Raw genomic sequence first — 19,400 nt, forward strand, 5'->3', positions numbered from 1 at the left:
TTGATTGGAAAATAAATTGATTCTTTATCAAAGCTTTTGATATATGTACTTTTTGAAATCAACATTTTGTGATATTTGAAGCACACAAGTATTATGAGTCATTTTAAACACTGTTCCCCTATTTTAACACACTTAGGGCTCATTCACACTAATGGTTGAGGGGCAGTAAAACTCTGAACTTTGAATCATGTTTTTATTGCCCTAACCTCACCAGCTTTAGCTACAGAGGCACATGCTGTGGCTACTGAATTATTATTGTTACAATCCAGGATTTCTATAGTGCCAACAGTTTACAATATAAGGGAGGACAGTACAATAATAAAACAGATCAATACAAAAGAAACAGGTGGGTCTTGCTCGAGAAGCTTACAATCTAAATGGAGGGAGAGATGGTACAAAAGGTAATAGCTGCAGGCAATGATCTGATGGAGGTGACTCAAGTATGGCTTTTTTAGGTGGAGGTGGGGTAGGCTTCCCTGAATAAATGAGTTTTCCAGGATTGCCTAAGGGCAGAAAGGTAGGATCTGACCAGACATTCTGGAGTAGAGCGTTCCAGAGGATGGGAGAGGTTCTCGAAAAGTCTTGGAGGTGAGAATCCAAGGAGGTAACAATGGAGCTAGAGAGCAAGACATTTTGGGAGGAACGGAGAGGATGATTTGGACAATATCTGCAAATAAGGTTGGTGATATACCTGGGAGCAGTGTTACCCCCTATGCTTGCCGAGCACAACCCATTAAAGTGAATGGGGCCACTCTGCAAGTGTGGTTGAAGTATGCTAGTGCAGGGCTCAGTGGGTTAAAGCAGGAGCATGATAAGGAGGAGGAATGGCCAGGTGTCCTATTTTTTATACTTTCAAATATGTCTGATGAAAAGGAGACCGTGTCCAGTGAGAGCTGTGAAAATGTGGAAAAGACTCCCTCAAGAGGTGGTTCTGGCAGCTCAGTGGATTGCTTTAAAAAAAGTCCTGGATTCTTTCCTAGATACACAGAATATAACTGGATACTAACATTTATAGGTAAAGTTGATCCAGGGAATATCAGATTGCCTCTCGGGGGATCAGGAAGGAATTTTTTTTCCTGCAGGAGCAAATTGGATCATGCTTTGCTGGGTTTTTTGCCTTCCTCTGGATCAACTGGGTATAGGATTATAACTTTTTTTTTTTCTTAATGGTTGAACTAGATGGATTTTTATGTAGTACAATCGCTTTAGATGTAGTGATCAAAACAGTACTTCTTTAACATCTTAAAATATCACATGGTTCTGAAGTACCTTTAATTTTAGAAATACGTTTATCATATGATCTAAGTTTCACTAGAAAGGCTTGGGAGGTCTTATCTGGGCCATCAGCTACCAACCAGACCACAAGTCATTATAAGAAAAAAACATATTGCAAATCAGTTCCTGGTAAATTTTAAATTTAATTTCGATAATAATTTTAATGACATATATTTGACCTGTTCACCTGCCCAAGGATTTGAATTTCTTTCAATCCATTCCTGAGATTTACACAGCTCTGCTGCAGTTCAGTAACACTTACAAGTCTCCCCATCCCCAGCCTGTAAACTGGAAGGTAAAAGGAAAAGCAGCAAACTAATGAGCTTTGTTCTCTCCTATTAGCATGCTCCTTGCACTGCAGCACAACTGATTGGTTACTTATGCTTCATGGTCCTCCCATAGGCTGAGTTCTGATGTACAGGATCTGCAAGAAGCTCATACCAAGTCAAGTGCAGGTATGCACACTCCTTGAATCAAGAAAAGAAAAAAGCTGCTATCATATCATATTCTTTTTATTTCGGGAGTTTAGCTTTAACCACTTGCCTATTGGGCACGTTCACTCCCTTCCTGCCAGGGGCGTCCCTAGGGTTGGTGTCAGCTGGCACCAGAACAGTTGGTGACACCCCCTCCAACAATCCCCGCAGGATGGATTGGATCTGCGGATTGAGTATAATGGATCAGAGTCCGATCCATTGTGCTTCCCAATCCGCAGATCCGATCCATCCTGCGGGGATCATCGGCTTGCAACCTATGCGGGGTTAAGTTTCAAAGCAAGCCGATGATCCCCGCAAGATGGATCAGATCTGCGGATTGGGGAGCATAATGGATTGGACTCCGATCCAGTATGCTCAATCTGCAGATCCGATCCATCCTGCAGGGATCGTCGGCTTGCTTTAAAACTTACCTTTTTGTGGAGCGGGTCCGGTGTCACCCTGTGCGGTAGGTGTCACCCGGTGCGGCGCGCACCCCCCGCAGCTGCCTAGGAACACTTTTGCTTCCTGCCCAGGCCAATTTTCAGATTTCAGCACTGTCACACTTTGAATGACAATTGCACGGTCATGCAACTCTATACCCATATTACATTTTTATATTGAGACAGATAGAGCTTTCTTTTGGTGGCATTTAATCACCACTAGGTTTTTAATTTTTTGCTAAACAAACTAAAAAAGACCAACATTTTTGGAAAAAAATTTTATAACATTTTGCAAATAAGTAATTTTTCTCCTTTACTGATGTGCACTGATGAGGTTGCACTGATAGTCTGCACTGATGGGCACCATTGGCTGCGCTGATGGCCTGCACTGATGTGCACTGATGAGGTTGCACTGATAGTCTGCACTGATGGGCACCATTGGCTGCACTGATGGGCTGCACTGATGTGCACTGATGAGGCGGCACTGATGAGGCGGCACTGATAGGCAGCACTGATGGGCACTGATAAGGAAACTGATAGGCGGCACCGATAGGCTGCATTGATGGGCACTGACAGGCTGCACTGATGGACACCCATAGGCTACACTGATGGGCACTGACAGGCTACACTGATCAGTGCCCTGATTATCAGTGTGAATGGTCCTTGTCATAATTGCTGTTTACCGGCTCTCCTTTCATCACACTGTGACGTGTGAGGAAAAGACTGTCGATAACCATCAAGTCTGTTTATTACGTGATCAGCTGTGATTGGACACAGCTGATCACATGGTAAAGGGCCACTGTGATTTTACCATGATCTGTGTTTTGCTGTGTCTGAAGGACACACCAGTCACAGAGTGCACCCGATGTGTGCCCTGGGGCGTGCAGGGGGCGGGGTTCTGGGAGAACATTAATAGACTCCCTCCCAGAATCAGTCGACCATACTGTAGCTGTCTTTCTGCTATAGCGTGGAAAGCAAGTGGTTACCACTGTGCTGGTAGGTATTGACTTAATAGGGCTGATTTACCAAAGAGGTTGAGAATCTTCTCTAAGTGGCTGTAAACCCTTGCATATATCCAGTGAAGTGAATGGCCTCAGGTGATACACAGAGATAAAACAGATCCTCCTACATAAGTTGTACCTGTTTATCTGTAGTGTTCTCTTCTCTACATCTGTTTGAAGTGCTGAATTTAAAAAGCTTGTCTGCGAATTCAGAAGACTGGGGGCAGAGAGCTGAAATTACACACTGCAGGGCTCAGTGAAGAGAGCTCTGAGAGTTGATTGGAGGGAAGGGACACACACCCTCCACACAGCTCACGAGAACAGAGCTGAAGGTGTCAGTCTGCTGGAGGTCCCTCCCCTGTCACCATTTTTCTCGTGGTATCAGGAAAACTTGTCAGAAGTGATTCATGCTGATAGAAGAAGAACAAGGCAACAGAAAGAAATTACACTTAGTGGTCTTAATAGAGACAAGTACACACTAGAGAGGGATATGCTTTGTTCATATTTCATGACTGAGGTTTACAACCACAAAAATGTGTGAATGTTCACTTCAGTTATCCAATCACATGAAAAGCAAAGTCCTATTCACTTTGAATCACCGGTCATATGTACATTTTTTTTATGGGGCTTGAAGTGAATATTAAGACAATTTTTTTGAGTAAAGATCCTCAACTCTCTAATAATTCAGCCCAAATATTCCCTCCTATACCTGGCTAACATCTATACATCACTCTGAAAAGAGAGCCAGCTTAATCGGTTGCCATTTCAGAATATATCACTTAATGCTATGTTATTCTATTGTACACATCTAGCCTCTGCAAATTAAACATGTATGGCAGCCCCACAGAATAGCATAGTGTTGAGTGATACTTAAGCTTTTTACTTTTTTTTATTTTTTCTTGGTCAGTGTACATAAAAAAGATGGAACATCAAACCAGAAAGTAGAAGTACAAAAAACAAAAAGAATAAAGCAAAAAAGTACATTTGAAAAATAAATTACAATTGTGTTTACAGAGAAGATTGTATGTTTTCATTTTCTTTTTCTAAACGGCTTCAGTAAATGACACCGAGTATTTTGCCTGGGTACCATTCATACATTTACAGTGCTGTAATTTGAATATTTTCATTTCAATACGCTCTAAGCATTTATATATAAAATATATGCTACATACTATGTACATATTTCATATGTTATTTGTTTTTTTTATTTTGTGTTTTTTTAGGGGGGTGTGAATATGGATTTTTTTTCTTTTGTAACTGACATGTTTAAATTAACAGTCATATAAATGCACTGCTGGAAATAGGGATGCCATATTAATGCAATAAACTTGAAAAATTCAAATTCAACGTCATTAAAATTTTAGGTTTGAGTAAATCAGTTTTGTGCTTGATTTGGAGGATTTTTCTGTACACATTTAAATCAGATTCCTTAAATATAAGATATTTTATTAAATCAACTTGTTGGTCAATTTATGTTACAGTAAAAATAAATAAAATCATGGTAAGACTAGTGAATGAATTAAATTCCTGTATTTTGAATGTGGTTAGTTTTTAATAGTAGCACGGTTAGTAAAATAATAGAATTCTTCTTCATAAAATTAAATAAATGCCCTGTTTTAGGAATTTTATGCACAAATAACATTACATATATTTAATTCATGTCAAAACAAGGGCTGTTTTATTTATGAATAATAAAGGATAAAGGGTTGCTTAAATTGTGTCTTCCAGGTAGGCAAATACAGTTGAACTATTTCACAGATCCACAGGAGCATACACACTTTTTTTTTTAAAAAAAAGAAAACCACACTTAAGAACTAGGGTTTACATGTGCAAATATCTGACCAACAATTCAGAGATAAAACTGTTTTCAAATAAAATTTCAACATATAAAATGACTTTACTGATAAGCACTAAAATCACCAAAATGAAATGGTATTCTTAAGTAGTCAGTCACACTTTGCATAGTTTGGCTACATTTTTATTTGAGCATGGTCATTTTCAAGAGAAATTACAAATTGAAAATTCAATAATACTTTTACAAAGACAAGTCAGGAAAGATTTTTGTCATGGTATCATACATTGTATTTAACAGTCCCTCTTTTTTTTTAGCTATAAAACAAGATGAAGAAAGTGGAATTTTTTCAGTCGAAAATACAGTGTTTTCACAAGATCGTATCAAAAGTTCCCAAATTTGGAATTTCCAGTAATTGGAAAGAAAAACAAAAATAAAACAAAAATAAAATAATAAAATTGAAAAAAAAAAAATCGCATTTCACAATTAATGTTCCAAAACACAATAAATGCTCTTCTCTTTAAGTAAAATTTTGCCCAAGTGATCAACATCATGTTCCTTTTTTACTAAAATATATCTATATTGAAGAACTATTATACTGTACACTACAGTATGAAATAAATAAAATTAGGAAATATAAAATGAGCCACATAAATAAAATGTTATTTGACCTAAAATTAAATGAATGAAAAAAAATTCTTGCAAAAAAATTTGGTGTAATACTGACAAAATTAATGAACAAAAAAAAAAATACAGAATAAAATTGCACAAACATATGTAAACTAAGGAACTGCCACCTATTCTAATACTGACATGGGTGCTTCAAAGAACAGGGTAAGCATAACACTGAAGCTGGTGCATTGGTAACTCAAGTTACCTTCTTAACACTGTACAAGGATGGCACTTGCAGAAACACACAGATTAAAAGGTTTGCATATAAGGCTTTTTTAAAAAAAAAACCACATTACAAAGGCTTTCTTAACTCATCATCCTCCTTTTACCATCATATCCAGGTCACTCTTAAGACTTCAGTATCTCCATTTTTTTACACATGCATCACTTCATGTTCCTTCACATTAAAAATAAAATTAAAAAAACAAATAAAATAGGCCTAAAATTGTGTGGTTACCTAACTGAGAAATGATGAATAGCAAAGAAAAGTTATGAAGGAATTTTTAACACAGGTGTATTGCGTGCGAGCACCTTAAATTAAAAAAATAAAAAACAAAAAAAACATAGGAGTGATAATACTGATGTACAGCAGTGCGGGCACTTCTTTATTTTTAAATGTATTAATATAAATTAGAAATATCTTTTTTTTTTTTTAAGTTTGTAGTGATATATAAGTAGAGTGCAATTCGTACAATTAACTATTTTGTGCTTAAAGAATAAATGCTATTAAACACAGGGTTTAGTCTCTGAAACCACACAGTTTCTAGGCCTTTTAATACTGTACAAAAATTTTGCATAATGCAGTTCTCAACAACGACCACCTCAAACTTCATTTGACTTTTACGTAAAAATTTTTTTTTTTTGTTTCGTTTTGGCAGAACTGCCCCCCCCCACCCCTTTTTCAGTTCATCTGTACAGGCTTCCTGGAAGCTTCAGGCACGTGCATGAACAGCTTTTCAGCAGAGTTTTCGAGCAAGTAACAAGACTACTGAAGAAAATAAAATCGGAAGCTTAAAATGCAGTAGTTTATTACATGCCGTCCTCCATGTTTTCTTCTTCATGATCCGACTTAATTTCCATTTTGCCATCCTCTGAACTATCATCCATTGAATGTTCACCATTCTCTTCTTCATCCCGGATTGTATCCGGATCTGTGTCCATGCTTTTGTTCTCGCTCTCCTCCTCTTCCTCTTCAAACTCTTCCTCCCCATCTTGCCTTCCAAGCTTATCGTAAACGTCCTCAACTTCCTTATCTCTTTCACTCTCCCCGTCTCTAAGCATACTTTCCCGTTCCTCTGAGTCAGAGTAGCCCTGAGGAGTAATACTCTGGAGGTAAGCTCGATTCATCAGCAGCTCGGTGGGTTCCAGGTGACCTTTCTCTCGGGCTTCCCTCTCAGCTGCTTCTCTTTCCTCAGCTTCTCTCTTACAGTAGGAATACCTGTGGTTCATGTGCTGTGAGTAAGACCCCGAGTGTGAGAAGCGTTTACCGCATTTGTCACATTGGTATGGCTTCTCGCCAGAGTGCAGTCGCGAATGTTCTATTAGGTGGTGTTTATGTTTGAATGCCTTTTTACAAATTTGACACTGGTGTGGCCTCTTTCCTGAAAAAAAAAAGAGTAAGATGTTACATTCTGTTCCATGATGGCATTTTTACAAAAAAAAAACCCCAAAAATATGGACATTGTTTAGGGATGTCGAGGAAAGAAGGGAAAAATTCCTGATTATAAGTCAACATCCCCAAGACAACAATTGGAAAAAGGAGAGACCCCCTGACACTGGGACTTTAAGGGCTTAGAAAGTACTGGAAATATTAAAAAAGTATACATTTTATTGTCAAAAAGGTGATAACACAAAGACATACAAAACAATACATCAAACAGTCATAATAAAGCATCACAATCAGAAAATGAAATTACATGATAAGGATACCCAGTATGACTGTGTTTGACTGGTAGTAAAAGATACAAATTGATATCATCATAGATGTAACAAAGCTGCAGAGATACTAATCTAATTGTTCCAACGCGTTTCAGAGTGATTCCACTCCTTCCTCAGGGAAAAAAGAAGAACTCTGCATATGGGTGACATCATAGTATATGAAAATGCAAAATTGGTTAAAAAACATAAATGCTTCAGAAATGTTGCCTCATAAAGCTGGGGGCTGACCGGCCCGGGACAGCAGAACCCCCCACAAGAGGCCTCGAATCACAAGGGCATCCCAGGTCACATAAAGTGTATAGACCTCCAAGTCAGCACACACCACCTCAAAGTTGTATTTGATGGAAATTCATGAGAGACACCCCCAAAATAAAGGGGGAGGGGGAAGAAGGTTGTTTAGGGATGTCCATCTTGTTTTGCCTAGTCTGCTTGTAAACGGAACATCAGATACGATTTTCAGTATGATTATTGTTCTTAGTCATAGTAGTCATAGAGTAAAGCATTTCCTTAGCGTCAACATATTCGATAACTACATGAACATTCTCTACACCAGTAAACTCAACATACATTCCCTACTCAACATTCTTTACATGAGCAACTCAGCCCCAATAGCATATCATGTTTATAGCAAACATACTCTAAAAGCAAAGAGTAAAACGTGAATATCCTTTTAATTGGACCCAATGTAGACTTCAGCTTATAATGGCTTAATGAACCAAAATCAGTAACAGAATGCTCATTGTCCTTCCATGCTTTAACAAAATGACTATAAAAGGCTACTCCTTAAATACTGTTCAAGTATATCAATAGAAATTATTCTAACAAAATTCAGAAAGAGTAGGTAGTATGTAATGTTTCTACCAACAAATCTTTAAAACTTGAGCCTAACCTCATAATCTCAGGTCAACTCAGCAGCAGTGCAGATTATATTTTATCAATGCTGTTGTTGAATATAGGAGCATTGTTGCTTATATTCAAGCTAATGAAGTTCCTTAACATGGCAGCATGAATCCATTAGCAGCTGAGTGCCTGTGAAACTCAGTGTTTTCTACAGTGGCTTGTACGTTCTTCAGTCCAAGACTGGAACATGAGAATAAGGCCAAGCCCAAACACATCTGGCTGATTCCAGGCTCCAAATAGCCCAGGAATGCCTTTCACACCTTCCATAGCGGCCATGCTTGACGTGTCATTCAAAAATAGACCTGACACTGAATGCTTGACAGTCTGATGCCAGGACACAAGACTGAAACACATGATGCAACCAAAAGACACACAGGCCTACTACTGCATTGCTCTGTCCAGCTGGAGCTTGCAGCGTAACAGTCAATGGGGATGTATTTGTGTACTTTCCTCTCAATAGGAAAAGCATGCAGCTATTACCGTTGCTCACAAATGTGCAGCTACAGCCAGATTTACAGCTTGAGTATATGGGGGCTTCTTAAGGTTCCCTGACAGATTCATTCAAAGCATATTGAATGGTTGCTGCTGACTCTACTGAATGTGTTTAGGGTTTAGGCTATGAATGGATACTTGCTGTGCAAGCAAAGGATTCCAACAGCGCTTCAATGCATATAGATAGGACCAGATGCTGCTTCGGTGCAGCAAGTTAAACCCAGTTCAGAAGTGTTAAGGAAGCTCTATGCTTAGTTTCACCAAAATCATGTATGCAATATTAAAATTTGAAGGAGCTTTAAATTAGGTGTTGCACAGACCCGTTAGAAAAGTGTTGTGGGCACACAAAGAAGCACATGAATACACACCAGACCAACTATGCTAAAAGTATAATAAAAATCTCTGTGTCCTCATTAAAAATATTGTTTTATTCAAATTCAAATGTATTAATTTTATATACTCGACTTCCTCGGAAGTCCTTGCGCATTGTAAGCTCCAGTCAGATTGACCTGAAGCTTACCCAGGGATTCTTCTCTTGTACTGGTGAGAACGGGGTGGTGAGGGAGCAAAGTGGTCCAGAGGTCTTTGAAACTCTGATGCTCAAATTACATTTAGAGTGTCAGTTATTCTTATGACTAATGTGACAGTTTGACAGTAGAATCTGAGAACTAGGAATATGCATGGGTGCATATTCCTAGCTCTGCCTGCAATGTTAATGTTCTCTTAGCATTAGGCATTGTGCTTGAAGACTTAAGGTGTATTGCGCTCATAACGGAAATAAGGGTGTTGGTATTTAGGTAAATCAGTTGCTTTGTTCAGCGGGGGCAAAGCACAGATCCACATTAAATACAGAAGTAATAGTTGTTGGTGTCAGGGGCTGCTCTGATAGGAGCCTGATGAAAAATTCTATACTTACAGTTGACCATCTCCACTAATAATATATATTTGAATGGCCTAATGGAGAGTAAAAAAAAAAACCTTCCTCAAATAAAGGAATGTGCACTTGAATGAAATAAATTTTCACTACTTTTAAGATGTGCTTTAAAGAGCTAAACTGATAACTGCCTCAAATTGAATGAGTCGAGCGCATCATGACTTTTAAATGGTTTGAATTTCCATGAATCGGCCTCAAAGTGAGCAAAAAGAATGCAAATACCAGCCGTGGCTGGTGTGTTACTCAAGGCTATATACACCTGCTGCGTCAGCACCAGAATGAGAGTGACAGCGGTGAGGAATGCAAACATTGGGGACAGGCCTGGCAGGGGTGGCAGTGGGGGGCTCTTTTCATTTTAATTGTAGGGGAGGATCGGATACCGGGAGCAAAAAAGAGGTATTGTGCAACAATATCTGCAGCTGCTGCAGAACCTCTTAAGGTCACTAACCATTAATCATGTAGCAGTTTTAAACAAGGACCTGCCATAAGTAGTACAATAGATTGTTATGATGATGTGATCAATTGGTGCTATATAGTTAGATATGTTAAATGGGACTTTTAGTTTTATTTCAGGGGTTCAAAATTCTGACAGATTTAGAATTATAAAGCAATGAAGTGAGATCATCAGTTTGGAAAATAGTAATAGTAAAATAGTAAAATCTGTTTCCCATCTTGTTCCATTATGACTCTACAAGCTGTTGACGTATACGCTGTGCTCAGTTGGCCAGTCTCAGATAAAAGGATTCACATCACTGAGTTTTAGCACATGTGTTATCTGACATAACAATGTTCATTTTTATCCATTTGACTGTTATTTTCAGAACTCATTGGCTGAAAACAAAAACAACAAAAATGATCATTGTGTCACATGACAATCATTATAGTTATTCAGGTAGCTTTTGTATAGTTATCCACTGCACTGTTCACAGACAACAGGCTTCATTTATGAAGGTGTCCAGGATAAGTGGTGAGTGGGTCTGTATTGCCCCACACTAAGGATGAGCTAGGGTTTGTGGGGAACAACCACATGACAGCAGGCTGCCAATCCCAATCAGCTGAGGGCTGTATAGTTGCCCATCATGCAGCCGCACATGACAAAAAGGCTGGGATGCTGGTCACATCATTGACCTAATATGGACAAATGGTCATTGACCAAATATGAGTTCAACCCAAACCTTAGCTCATCCCTACCCCGTACCAACCAACAAGATTCAACTTTTAATTCCTCAACTGGTATTTTCTGCTTTAGATTTGATAATAATTGGTTGTTCTTGGACAATATAAATAATTATTCTTTCAGTAACTTCAGTGACGTTCAAGGTGGTGAGCAGAAGCCTTTCAGATATGCCATAACATGACAAATAACTAGCGGATAATGAATACTATTTTAAAATGTTGCTCTATTGCTTTACCTTGTGGTGAGAGTGATAGGATAGTTTGATAACTGTCTATTAGATGGTCAGGTGACTTTTATTTAGAAAGATATACCCATAGATATCATTGGCCATTTGTGTCATAAGTCACAAAGATAAATAGAATAGGAAAATCCTAGCTAGTTCATTGAACATTGTTAAGATGGCCATTGATACTACAAGAGTATCAAGAAAGATGTGCAGACGTGCAGAAACATGACAAATGGTAGATAACCGTGGTCACTGCTATGTGCATCATCATGCACCTTCAAGTCAACTTATTGTGCATGTTGATTGTGATCAGAATGCAAAAGAAGGCAGACAGCTCCTGGTGTTGGCTTATTTCAGGAGACACAAAAACATTTAGACAAGGTATTCAGACCTGATGCTTTGCCCTATCTCACGAGATGGAAATTGTTCAACCTGGATGTATCTTGTTGGACAAAAACTTGAGAATGTCAATGGCCAGCACACTTTTGATTGTCCTAATCTGGCCATGGGCAAACAGAAATACTCTAACAATCCAACTTTCATACAATTATCATGGCCTAACCTGTTGTTTGTGCAGGTTTACACAATAGAGTAGATTTACTAAAGGTGTTCACTTTTCAAAGTGAGCTTAGGAAACAAGGTAAAGACATGTTCACTGCAGTCAAATTCAATAAGAAATCCTGTTTCCTTTTTCTTAATTTCCCTTGCATACCTACAGGTAATCATTTCATCATCAACAGACTCTTTCAACCAAGGGAATATTCTCTACTCCTTTAGTAAATCAACTCCACTAACTCAGATCAAGATATCCAAACTGGACAGCTCATGGGCACTTGTGGTGTAAGGTGAACAGACGTATGGTATGATGTGTGATAGAACAGCTAAAAAGTGTATCCATTTACCTGTATGTTCATATTTGTGTCTCAGGAGGGAGCTACTTTTCTGGAATGTCTTGTCACATAAATCGCAGGCATACATGCCACTTTCCGTCTTCTTAATTTTTTTCCGACTCAGGCAGGAGTCAGAATCCGTCATATCATCCAGGCCTGACATGTAATCGGGAACCCCGTCAAGCATTTCACCCTGTAATATAACAAATTAACGTCAGTGCCTTATTAAGCATCGACGCGGTGATAAAACTAATAAAAATCTCTGTGTCCTCATTAAAAATATTGTTTTATTCAAATTCAAGTGTATTAATTTTTATCAGACAATAAACACTATTTTTGAAGGAGGGAATTTGTTTCCATTTTTTTCTGCTTTTTTTACGGGAAAAAAAAAATAATACTGTATAATTGAATTTTATGATCAGATGCAAGATGTTATTATACAATCCATTTAAGTTTATGTCTGCTGACAAAAGGCCCTAAGCATGCTATTTAATTTTGTAATTTAAAATGGGGAATATTTTATCAATGCTTTGCGTCCACATGCCTTCAGCGTTAGACAATGATGAAAGTGGATTCTAAATCATTCAGTGTATTTAGATTTATTTTGGTCCTGACTACAAAGAGCTGTCTCCTGCCTTCGTGTTGTACGGGCTTGGTTTACCGATAATTAATTGAGACCAGATTACGCTGGCTTGCGTAGCGTTTTCGGACATCAGTTTAATTTAAGATCTAGAACAAGTCACCATAAAACTTTCAGAGATTTTTTTTTTACTTTAATATTTCATATGTTATAGATTTTAGTGAAACTAAGCTTAGGGCTGAGCAACAGTGAGAATGTTTGAATCTTAATAGCATGAGACTATTCACTAGCTGGCTATTTCCTCTTTTGCAATAGTTTCCAGTGATATGCAGATTAGGTATTTGTTAACAAGGAGTTAATCTCATGCTGCTGTGTGATTAAAACTCTTCAGAGTTTAGAGATACTTTTTGATGCTCTGCATAGTGGAATATACTTGAGAAGATGTTAATGTTGAAAATATAAATTTCATATATGTAGTATATGTGTTGTTCAACATAGTCTAATGGAATTTAAACTTTTAATCCAAAGGGGGTTATTTACTAAAACTGGAGCATGCAAAATCTGGTGCAGCTCTGCATAGAAACCAATCAGCTTCCAGGTTTAATTGTCAAAGCTTAATTGAACAATTTGAAGTTAAAAGTTGATTGCCTGCCATGCATAGCTGCACCAGATACTGAGTGCACCAGTTTTAGTAAATATACCCCTAAGGATCTTATTTCAGACACCTTAACAAATTAAAACATAACACCAACACTTTTTAGTTAGTTTTGGACAGACTGGGGAATGTTTAGACTTTTTGTCAGGTATTGTTGCTGTCTGAGGCTCTGTTAGAGAGATTTCTTCACTTCCTGTCTGGTAAAAAAAAGGTTGTCTCTAGGACAGGAAGTGAGAGGAAATCTCTCATCAACAGTAACACAGAAGTAAACAATATGTTTTATATAGAGTAATGGAATGCTATAACCTTTGTCTGTTGTAGATCTTATCTCACTTCCTGTCTGGTAAAAGATTGTCCCCAGAACAGAAAGTGAGATAAGAATCTCAGTAACAAGTAGCAGGAAAACCTGACAGGAGTTCTAACTTTTCCTAATTCTCTTCAAATAGAAAACTGAGTATAGATACACTTTAAACTGGTTGATCTTTTTTTTATGATATACTTTATTTTTCAGTAAATTATTGCCTAGCTTACTACCAGAATTGTGCCAGCTTAGGTCTGACTGAAGACTAGTGACTGCCATTTGTTAATAATCCAAACACTGTACAATCTTTCTCTATGATCAGAAGTACATAAACTACCGGTATGAACTTACAATGGAGCTTTATTGATGCTACAATGGTTTAATTGGTAACTGTTAAGAGAATACAGTAAGCAGAATCTATTTCTCTTAGCTTCGAAACCAACGTTCCATCAGCATTTTAGTATCATGGTTACAACAGTGTTTTCCAACTCATTCATGCCAAACGATTTCGATTTTTAGAACAAGTCCCAGACTCTATCACTTGAACAACATTGTGGAAATATATGATCTGCTGGGGTTCTTGAGAATTTTGAGGGGTTAAAGAACAGTAGATTACAGTATGAGCTCTGTTCATCTAGCTGATGAACAAATCTCAAGAGTCACAGCCGGCTTATATGCTTTCACACTGTTCTACCACAACCTACAACCAACTGTTCTTTACAAACATACAAGAGAATAACCCAAAAAAAGATAACTCTACTGAAAATCCCTAGCATTAAGAAAATGAGAGCCACCTAAAAAAATGTACTTTACATAAACCTATTTCAAGCATCCGAAATAGGATTACCAACATTCTTGCTTCATTGTAAGGGATGGGGTTGGTGGTAGGTGAGCAACCATTTATCATACAAGACTAAAGAAGGAAATGTACACAAAATATGAGTACCTTGTACTTAACTTTGTTGATGCCATTTTAATAAACTGGAAGGATGCACCTACTAAGCTCTTGTTCAATGCACACTAATATGGAACTCCACTTTTGAGGTACCTTAATAATACCACACTGGACACATTATTGACACATGGACTGTAGGTGTTCACACTAACATTTGTAGATGTATAGTAAACAGTTGGAATAAAAATGAATAATAGCACACACTGCATGACTTCCAGAACAATGACAATCTGGGCAATATGAATAAAAGTGTCTGGCAGTTGAATTGTGTCCTCATACCAAACACATTTTTTCAGAAAATGAGACACAAATCTGATTAGTTGCTATAGGTGTCATAGAAAGTTTTTATTTCAGTTTTTATTATACATGAAGTTCTTTGACTTGTGATACAGAACAAAAGCACAATGACACTTGAGATCCCAGACCAACAGTAGACTGTGACCAGTAGTGGGCTTTTGTCAATAAAAATGTTACATTGACACTTAGGTGTCCCAAAAAATAAAGCTAACGTATTTACTGTTCATTACCTGAAATCCCTGTTTCCGCTGGTACTTCCTCCTCTGCTGCATATCTGCAAAAGTAGCTGCCCCAGTTGGGTAAGTATAGGCCATATGTGGTAGGAAGCTCATCTGATCAAGTCCCGGATATGGTCGAAGTCCTGGGATACTCGCCTGAACTGGAGGCATAAAAGTGGCTGGTGGAAAAGCGCTCTGTGGTGGAAGCGTGGTATACAAAGGTTTGCCACTAAATGGATTCAAGCCAAATAGCGGGTTAGTGCTTTTGTCCAGATTATTGGAATTGCAAAATTCCTTCTTAATGTACGTTAAATTCAGTGGCTCGTCTACAGTCTCAGAGGGCAAATGAATATTGTTGTGGTCAGTAGTGACATTATTAGGTTTGGTTTTGTTCTTTGTGGCTATAATACTTTTAATTTCCTTCATTTGTCTCGGTACAGATAAGTCCAAAGGCTCAGCTTGAAGCTCTTCCGAGGAAAAACTGTTTGGAGTGTAAGAACTACTGTGGGAGTTTTTAGAAGATGTGGAAGAAAGATTTAAAGGAGATGGAGTATTGCTCCTGGAGTGGTCCAATTTATCAATAACTGGCTTCAGACCAGTAAAATGACTAGATTTTGTTAGCCTGAGAGGCGTATCACAATTTGATACCCGGTTATGAAGTTCTGCTATAGATGGCGAAGTGATAGAATCCACAGGTTTTACTGGAGACCTAGCTGATGCAGAGTCTTTCGTGGGAGTGGTGGTTATTTGTACCACCTCCCCACTGGTCCTTTCCAAAGATGGTGACCTGGAAATTGCATATGGATAGACTTTTCTTTGCTCAAACCATTCCTTCACAAATTCCTGAGGAAGGCCAACAGCTATGGAAATTTTCAGTAGTTCATCTGAGTTAGGTTCCATATTCATAGCGTAATACGCTTTAAGTACAGACATGTGGTCCTTGTAAGGGTTGATAGGGCTAATCATTTCTTTCTCGGAAAGTACTGATGACAGCAGTAGTGCTTGTTTCTCAGCCAACATGCCCTGTTTATTGAGAATAAGGTTTTCACTGGGTTGGAGGACTGCCTTAATTTCTTCGTTCATTTTACACAAGTATCTTTCGTGTTGGTGCAAAGGAATGGGACCGTTAAAACTTTCTTTACAAAACTGGCAAGAAAATGGAGTGGCTATATTATGGCTCTCTAGCATCTTCTCTTCACTTACGAGGTCTATCAAGGTACGTAACTTTTCTTTCTTAATATTGCTAAACTGTCTTCTTGAATCCGTAGTCAAGCTCTGTAAACAGGCTTTGGCTTCATTTACCTTCTCTAACGTATAGTCAATAATACTTTTAGTGGCACCATTATGACTTACAACTGGAAGACCCACTGGTGGGACGCCAGGAGACGTCACACCTTGTTCCTCTCTTTGAGGTCCAGTTTCCTTCATGTGGTACCCCTTCAACTTTGCAATCTCTTCAGACTTGCATTCCATCTTCTGCCTTGAAACTGTGTTGTCCACAATTTCCAGGACCTTTTGCACCTCGCTCAAATTACTGCTTAAGTTTGGGTACCCAAGTAATGACGCCTCTATCCCTACACCTAAGTGGTGCATTGGACTCTGAGCTGAGGAGTGAATTCCCAAGGGACTGGTGGCTCCAAGACCACCATTCATGAATGGATTAGGACCATTAAACCCGTGTGAGGCTGCCAAAAGAAGTTTATAGTCATTGTAATCTAGTGATTCTGTTTTGATCTTAAGTAGGCCCGAAGGTTCCGTCAAGCCAAGTGGTTTCCCATTCTCCAGTTTGTGCCGGAGCTGAGTTATGGCTGAATTGGTGGGAGATGACGACACAGAATTTGGAGATGAACCTGCCTTCATGTTGTTTCTCATTCTCCCATTCACAGAGATCAGGCCAATGCATTTCTTGCTGCTAATGTGTGAACTGTAGGAACCCGAATGGGAGAAGCGTTTCTTGCAATTTGGGCATTCATATGGCTTCTCTCCTGTGGGGGATGAAATGAAAAAGAGAATGAGTCACTCCCAAAGGGCTAAACCCTAGCAATAACTAGCTTTCTGCTTAACATAACTCTGTCATTATGAAAATCTATGAAAAAGAAGCTCCCTGTAAAAGAAAAATCTTAATAATTACTTCTCTTAGCAGATACAATGTCTGATCTTCACTCTGTTTAAGAGTTACAGTCACCAAAGTACCTTCAGTTTTTCCCACAGTTCTGGAACTTTGGTTCCATCTGTTGGCCCTATGTAACGTCTGTTTCCTGTAGTTACATTTGGGGTTGGCAGATGAAACCATAGTGCACAGTGGGGCTCATAAGTATCTGCCACCCCTAGAAGGCCATGGCTTTTCAGGAGAGCAAACCTAGGACCTCCGGAGAGTTAAGTATTAGGAGTATTTTGTTGCAGGAAGCTTCAATTTTCTTTGAATAGAGTTGTTTCAATAGATAATCTATTCGATCATTGGTATTCTTAAAACACATTACATTAATTTAATATATTCACAATCACTCCCAGTCTTTTTATCCTTATTAGAGTGTTTATGGATGATTAAAACATTTCCTATGTAAAACCTCCTGCAGCAATTATTTATGTTTGGAAACATATCTAAAAAGTGGTGATTGTGACATTTACCAAATTCACTGTAGGTAACTCTTCCAGGTGTCAATACAAAAGGGATAACAAGCGCATGGTGTGGCAGTCCATGTATGTTTGATGAGTTCCAAATGGGCAGGGGTAAGGGTAGCCCAGTAGGCACTAAGGGCAAGCTGCGTAGGAGCAAAACATAACTCTGAAGAAGGGAAACAAAGAAACACCTCTAAGTGTGTACTGTGAAGGTATTTAATATCTTCACAGTACACACTTAGAGGCACTGTGTTTCTTTGTAACTCTTCCAGGTGTACCTGTTTGAAATTACAAAAATTGCCAGGAATGATGAACCACCTGTGAGTCTGGGTTCACATATATGCTGTGCGGTATATCACATGAGATATGCTCAGGACCCGCACCGCATTCCTGTGCAAATCAAAAGCGAATTGTGTGCTGTGCGATTGGAGCCATACATTTTGTATGGCTCCAATCACACCGCATCCGCACCAAAAAGGTGCAAGACCCTTTTTTTGGTCCGCACTAGAATCGGATTGTATGAGTGTTCACATCTATGCGATCCAATTCTGCACATCGCATCGCGTTTTGCGGACCGATTTTGGGGTGTTGTTAACTTAACATACACTCCAGCAGCGGTTCGCATGAACGGGGTGCAATTGTGATGTAGTGCAGAATTCGCACAGAAAACGCTGCAAATTTCCACACCGCATCAGTTTGAACCCAGGCTGAATGTCTGGTGAATGTCACATTCACTGCTTTATAAATATGCTCCTTGCTGTTTGCTACACTTTAAATAAGGAACATCCAATAATACGTTCCTAACTTACACTAGTTAATTACAGGTTAACAGTCATCCGCAACCAAGGGCGGATTGACAACTCATGGGGCCCCCGGGCAATAGGGGATCATGGGGCCCCTGTGTCCTTGCCCAAACTCAAAAAAACATATGAAAAAAGGTACCAGGGGCATCTCATGGGGCCCGCTACTGACCCCGGGCCCTCGGGCAGTGCCCGAGTTTCCAAATGGTCAGTCCGCCCCTGTCTGCAACTAAAGATTTAGAAAATTATGGGGGAGATTTGCTAAAACTGGAGCACACAAAATCTGGTGCAGCTGTGCATAGTAACCAATCACCTTCTAATTTCAGTTTGTTCAATTTATCGCTGACAATAAAACTTGGAAACTGATTGGTTACTAACCAAAGCTGCACCCGATTCTGTTTGCTCCAGTTTTGGCAAATCTCCCTCTATAAGTACTTACTTGAATAAATATTAAAATTAACATTGTCCACATCCTATCAAATATATCAAACCCAGATAACACCTGCAACAGTTGTTACTCACCGCTGTGTATCCGAAGGTGTTCCTTTAAATGGTGCTTATATTTGAAGGCTTTGCCACACTCTGTGCATTTAAACTTGCGATTGCTAGCTCCCTGGGTCAACATTTGATGCTGTGTAACAAAGATATTAAAAAAAAGGAAACAAGATTATTTTGAACACTAGTTTGATAAACCATGTGATTTGATACAATGCACATTATATAGAACACATGTTAAACACCAACAAATAAAAATGTATTCGTCAT

General features: G+C 38.7%; 1 protein-coding gene across 2 annotated transcripts in view; it reads right to left on the reverse strand.

Moving 5' to 3' along the window:
• Positions 1 to 5,151: 5,151 nt before the first annotated feature.
• ZEB2 (zinc finger E-box binding homeobox 2) overlaps positions 5,152 to 19,400 on the reverse strand; it is a 197,047-nt gene continuing 182,798 nt past the window's right edge. For both annotated transcript variants that reach the window (XM_089679028.1, XM_089679029.1), the window contains 4 exons: positions 19,158 to 19,266; positions 15,229 to 17,201; positions 12,223 to 12,403; positions 5,152 to 7,254 (listed from right to left, as the gene is read on the reverse strand). In XM_089679028.1, coding sequence (XP_089535154.1) covers positions 6,683 to 7,254; positions 12,223 to 12,403; positions 15,229 to 17,201; positions 19,158 to 19,266 — 2,835 coding nt within the window. In that variant the 3' untranslated portion in view covers positions 5,152 to 6,682. The remainder of the gene's footprint in view (positions 7,255 to 12,222; positions 12,404 to 15,228; positions 17,202 to 19,157; positions 19,267 to 19,400) is intronic.

The sequence above is a fragment of the Staurois parvus genome, unplaced genomic scaffold, assembly GCF_062004578.1.
Source record: "Staurois parvus isolate SC_StPar_1 unplaced genomic scaffold, SC_StPar_1.0 ptg000216l, whole genome shotgun sequence".
Taxonomy (NCBI): domain Eukaryota; kingdom Metazoa; phylum Chordata; class Amphibia; order Anura; family Ranidae; genus Staurois; species Staurois parvus.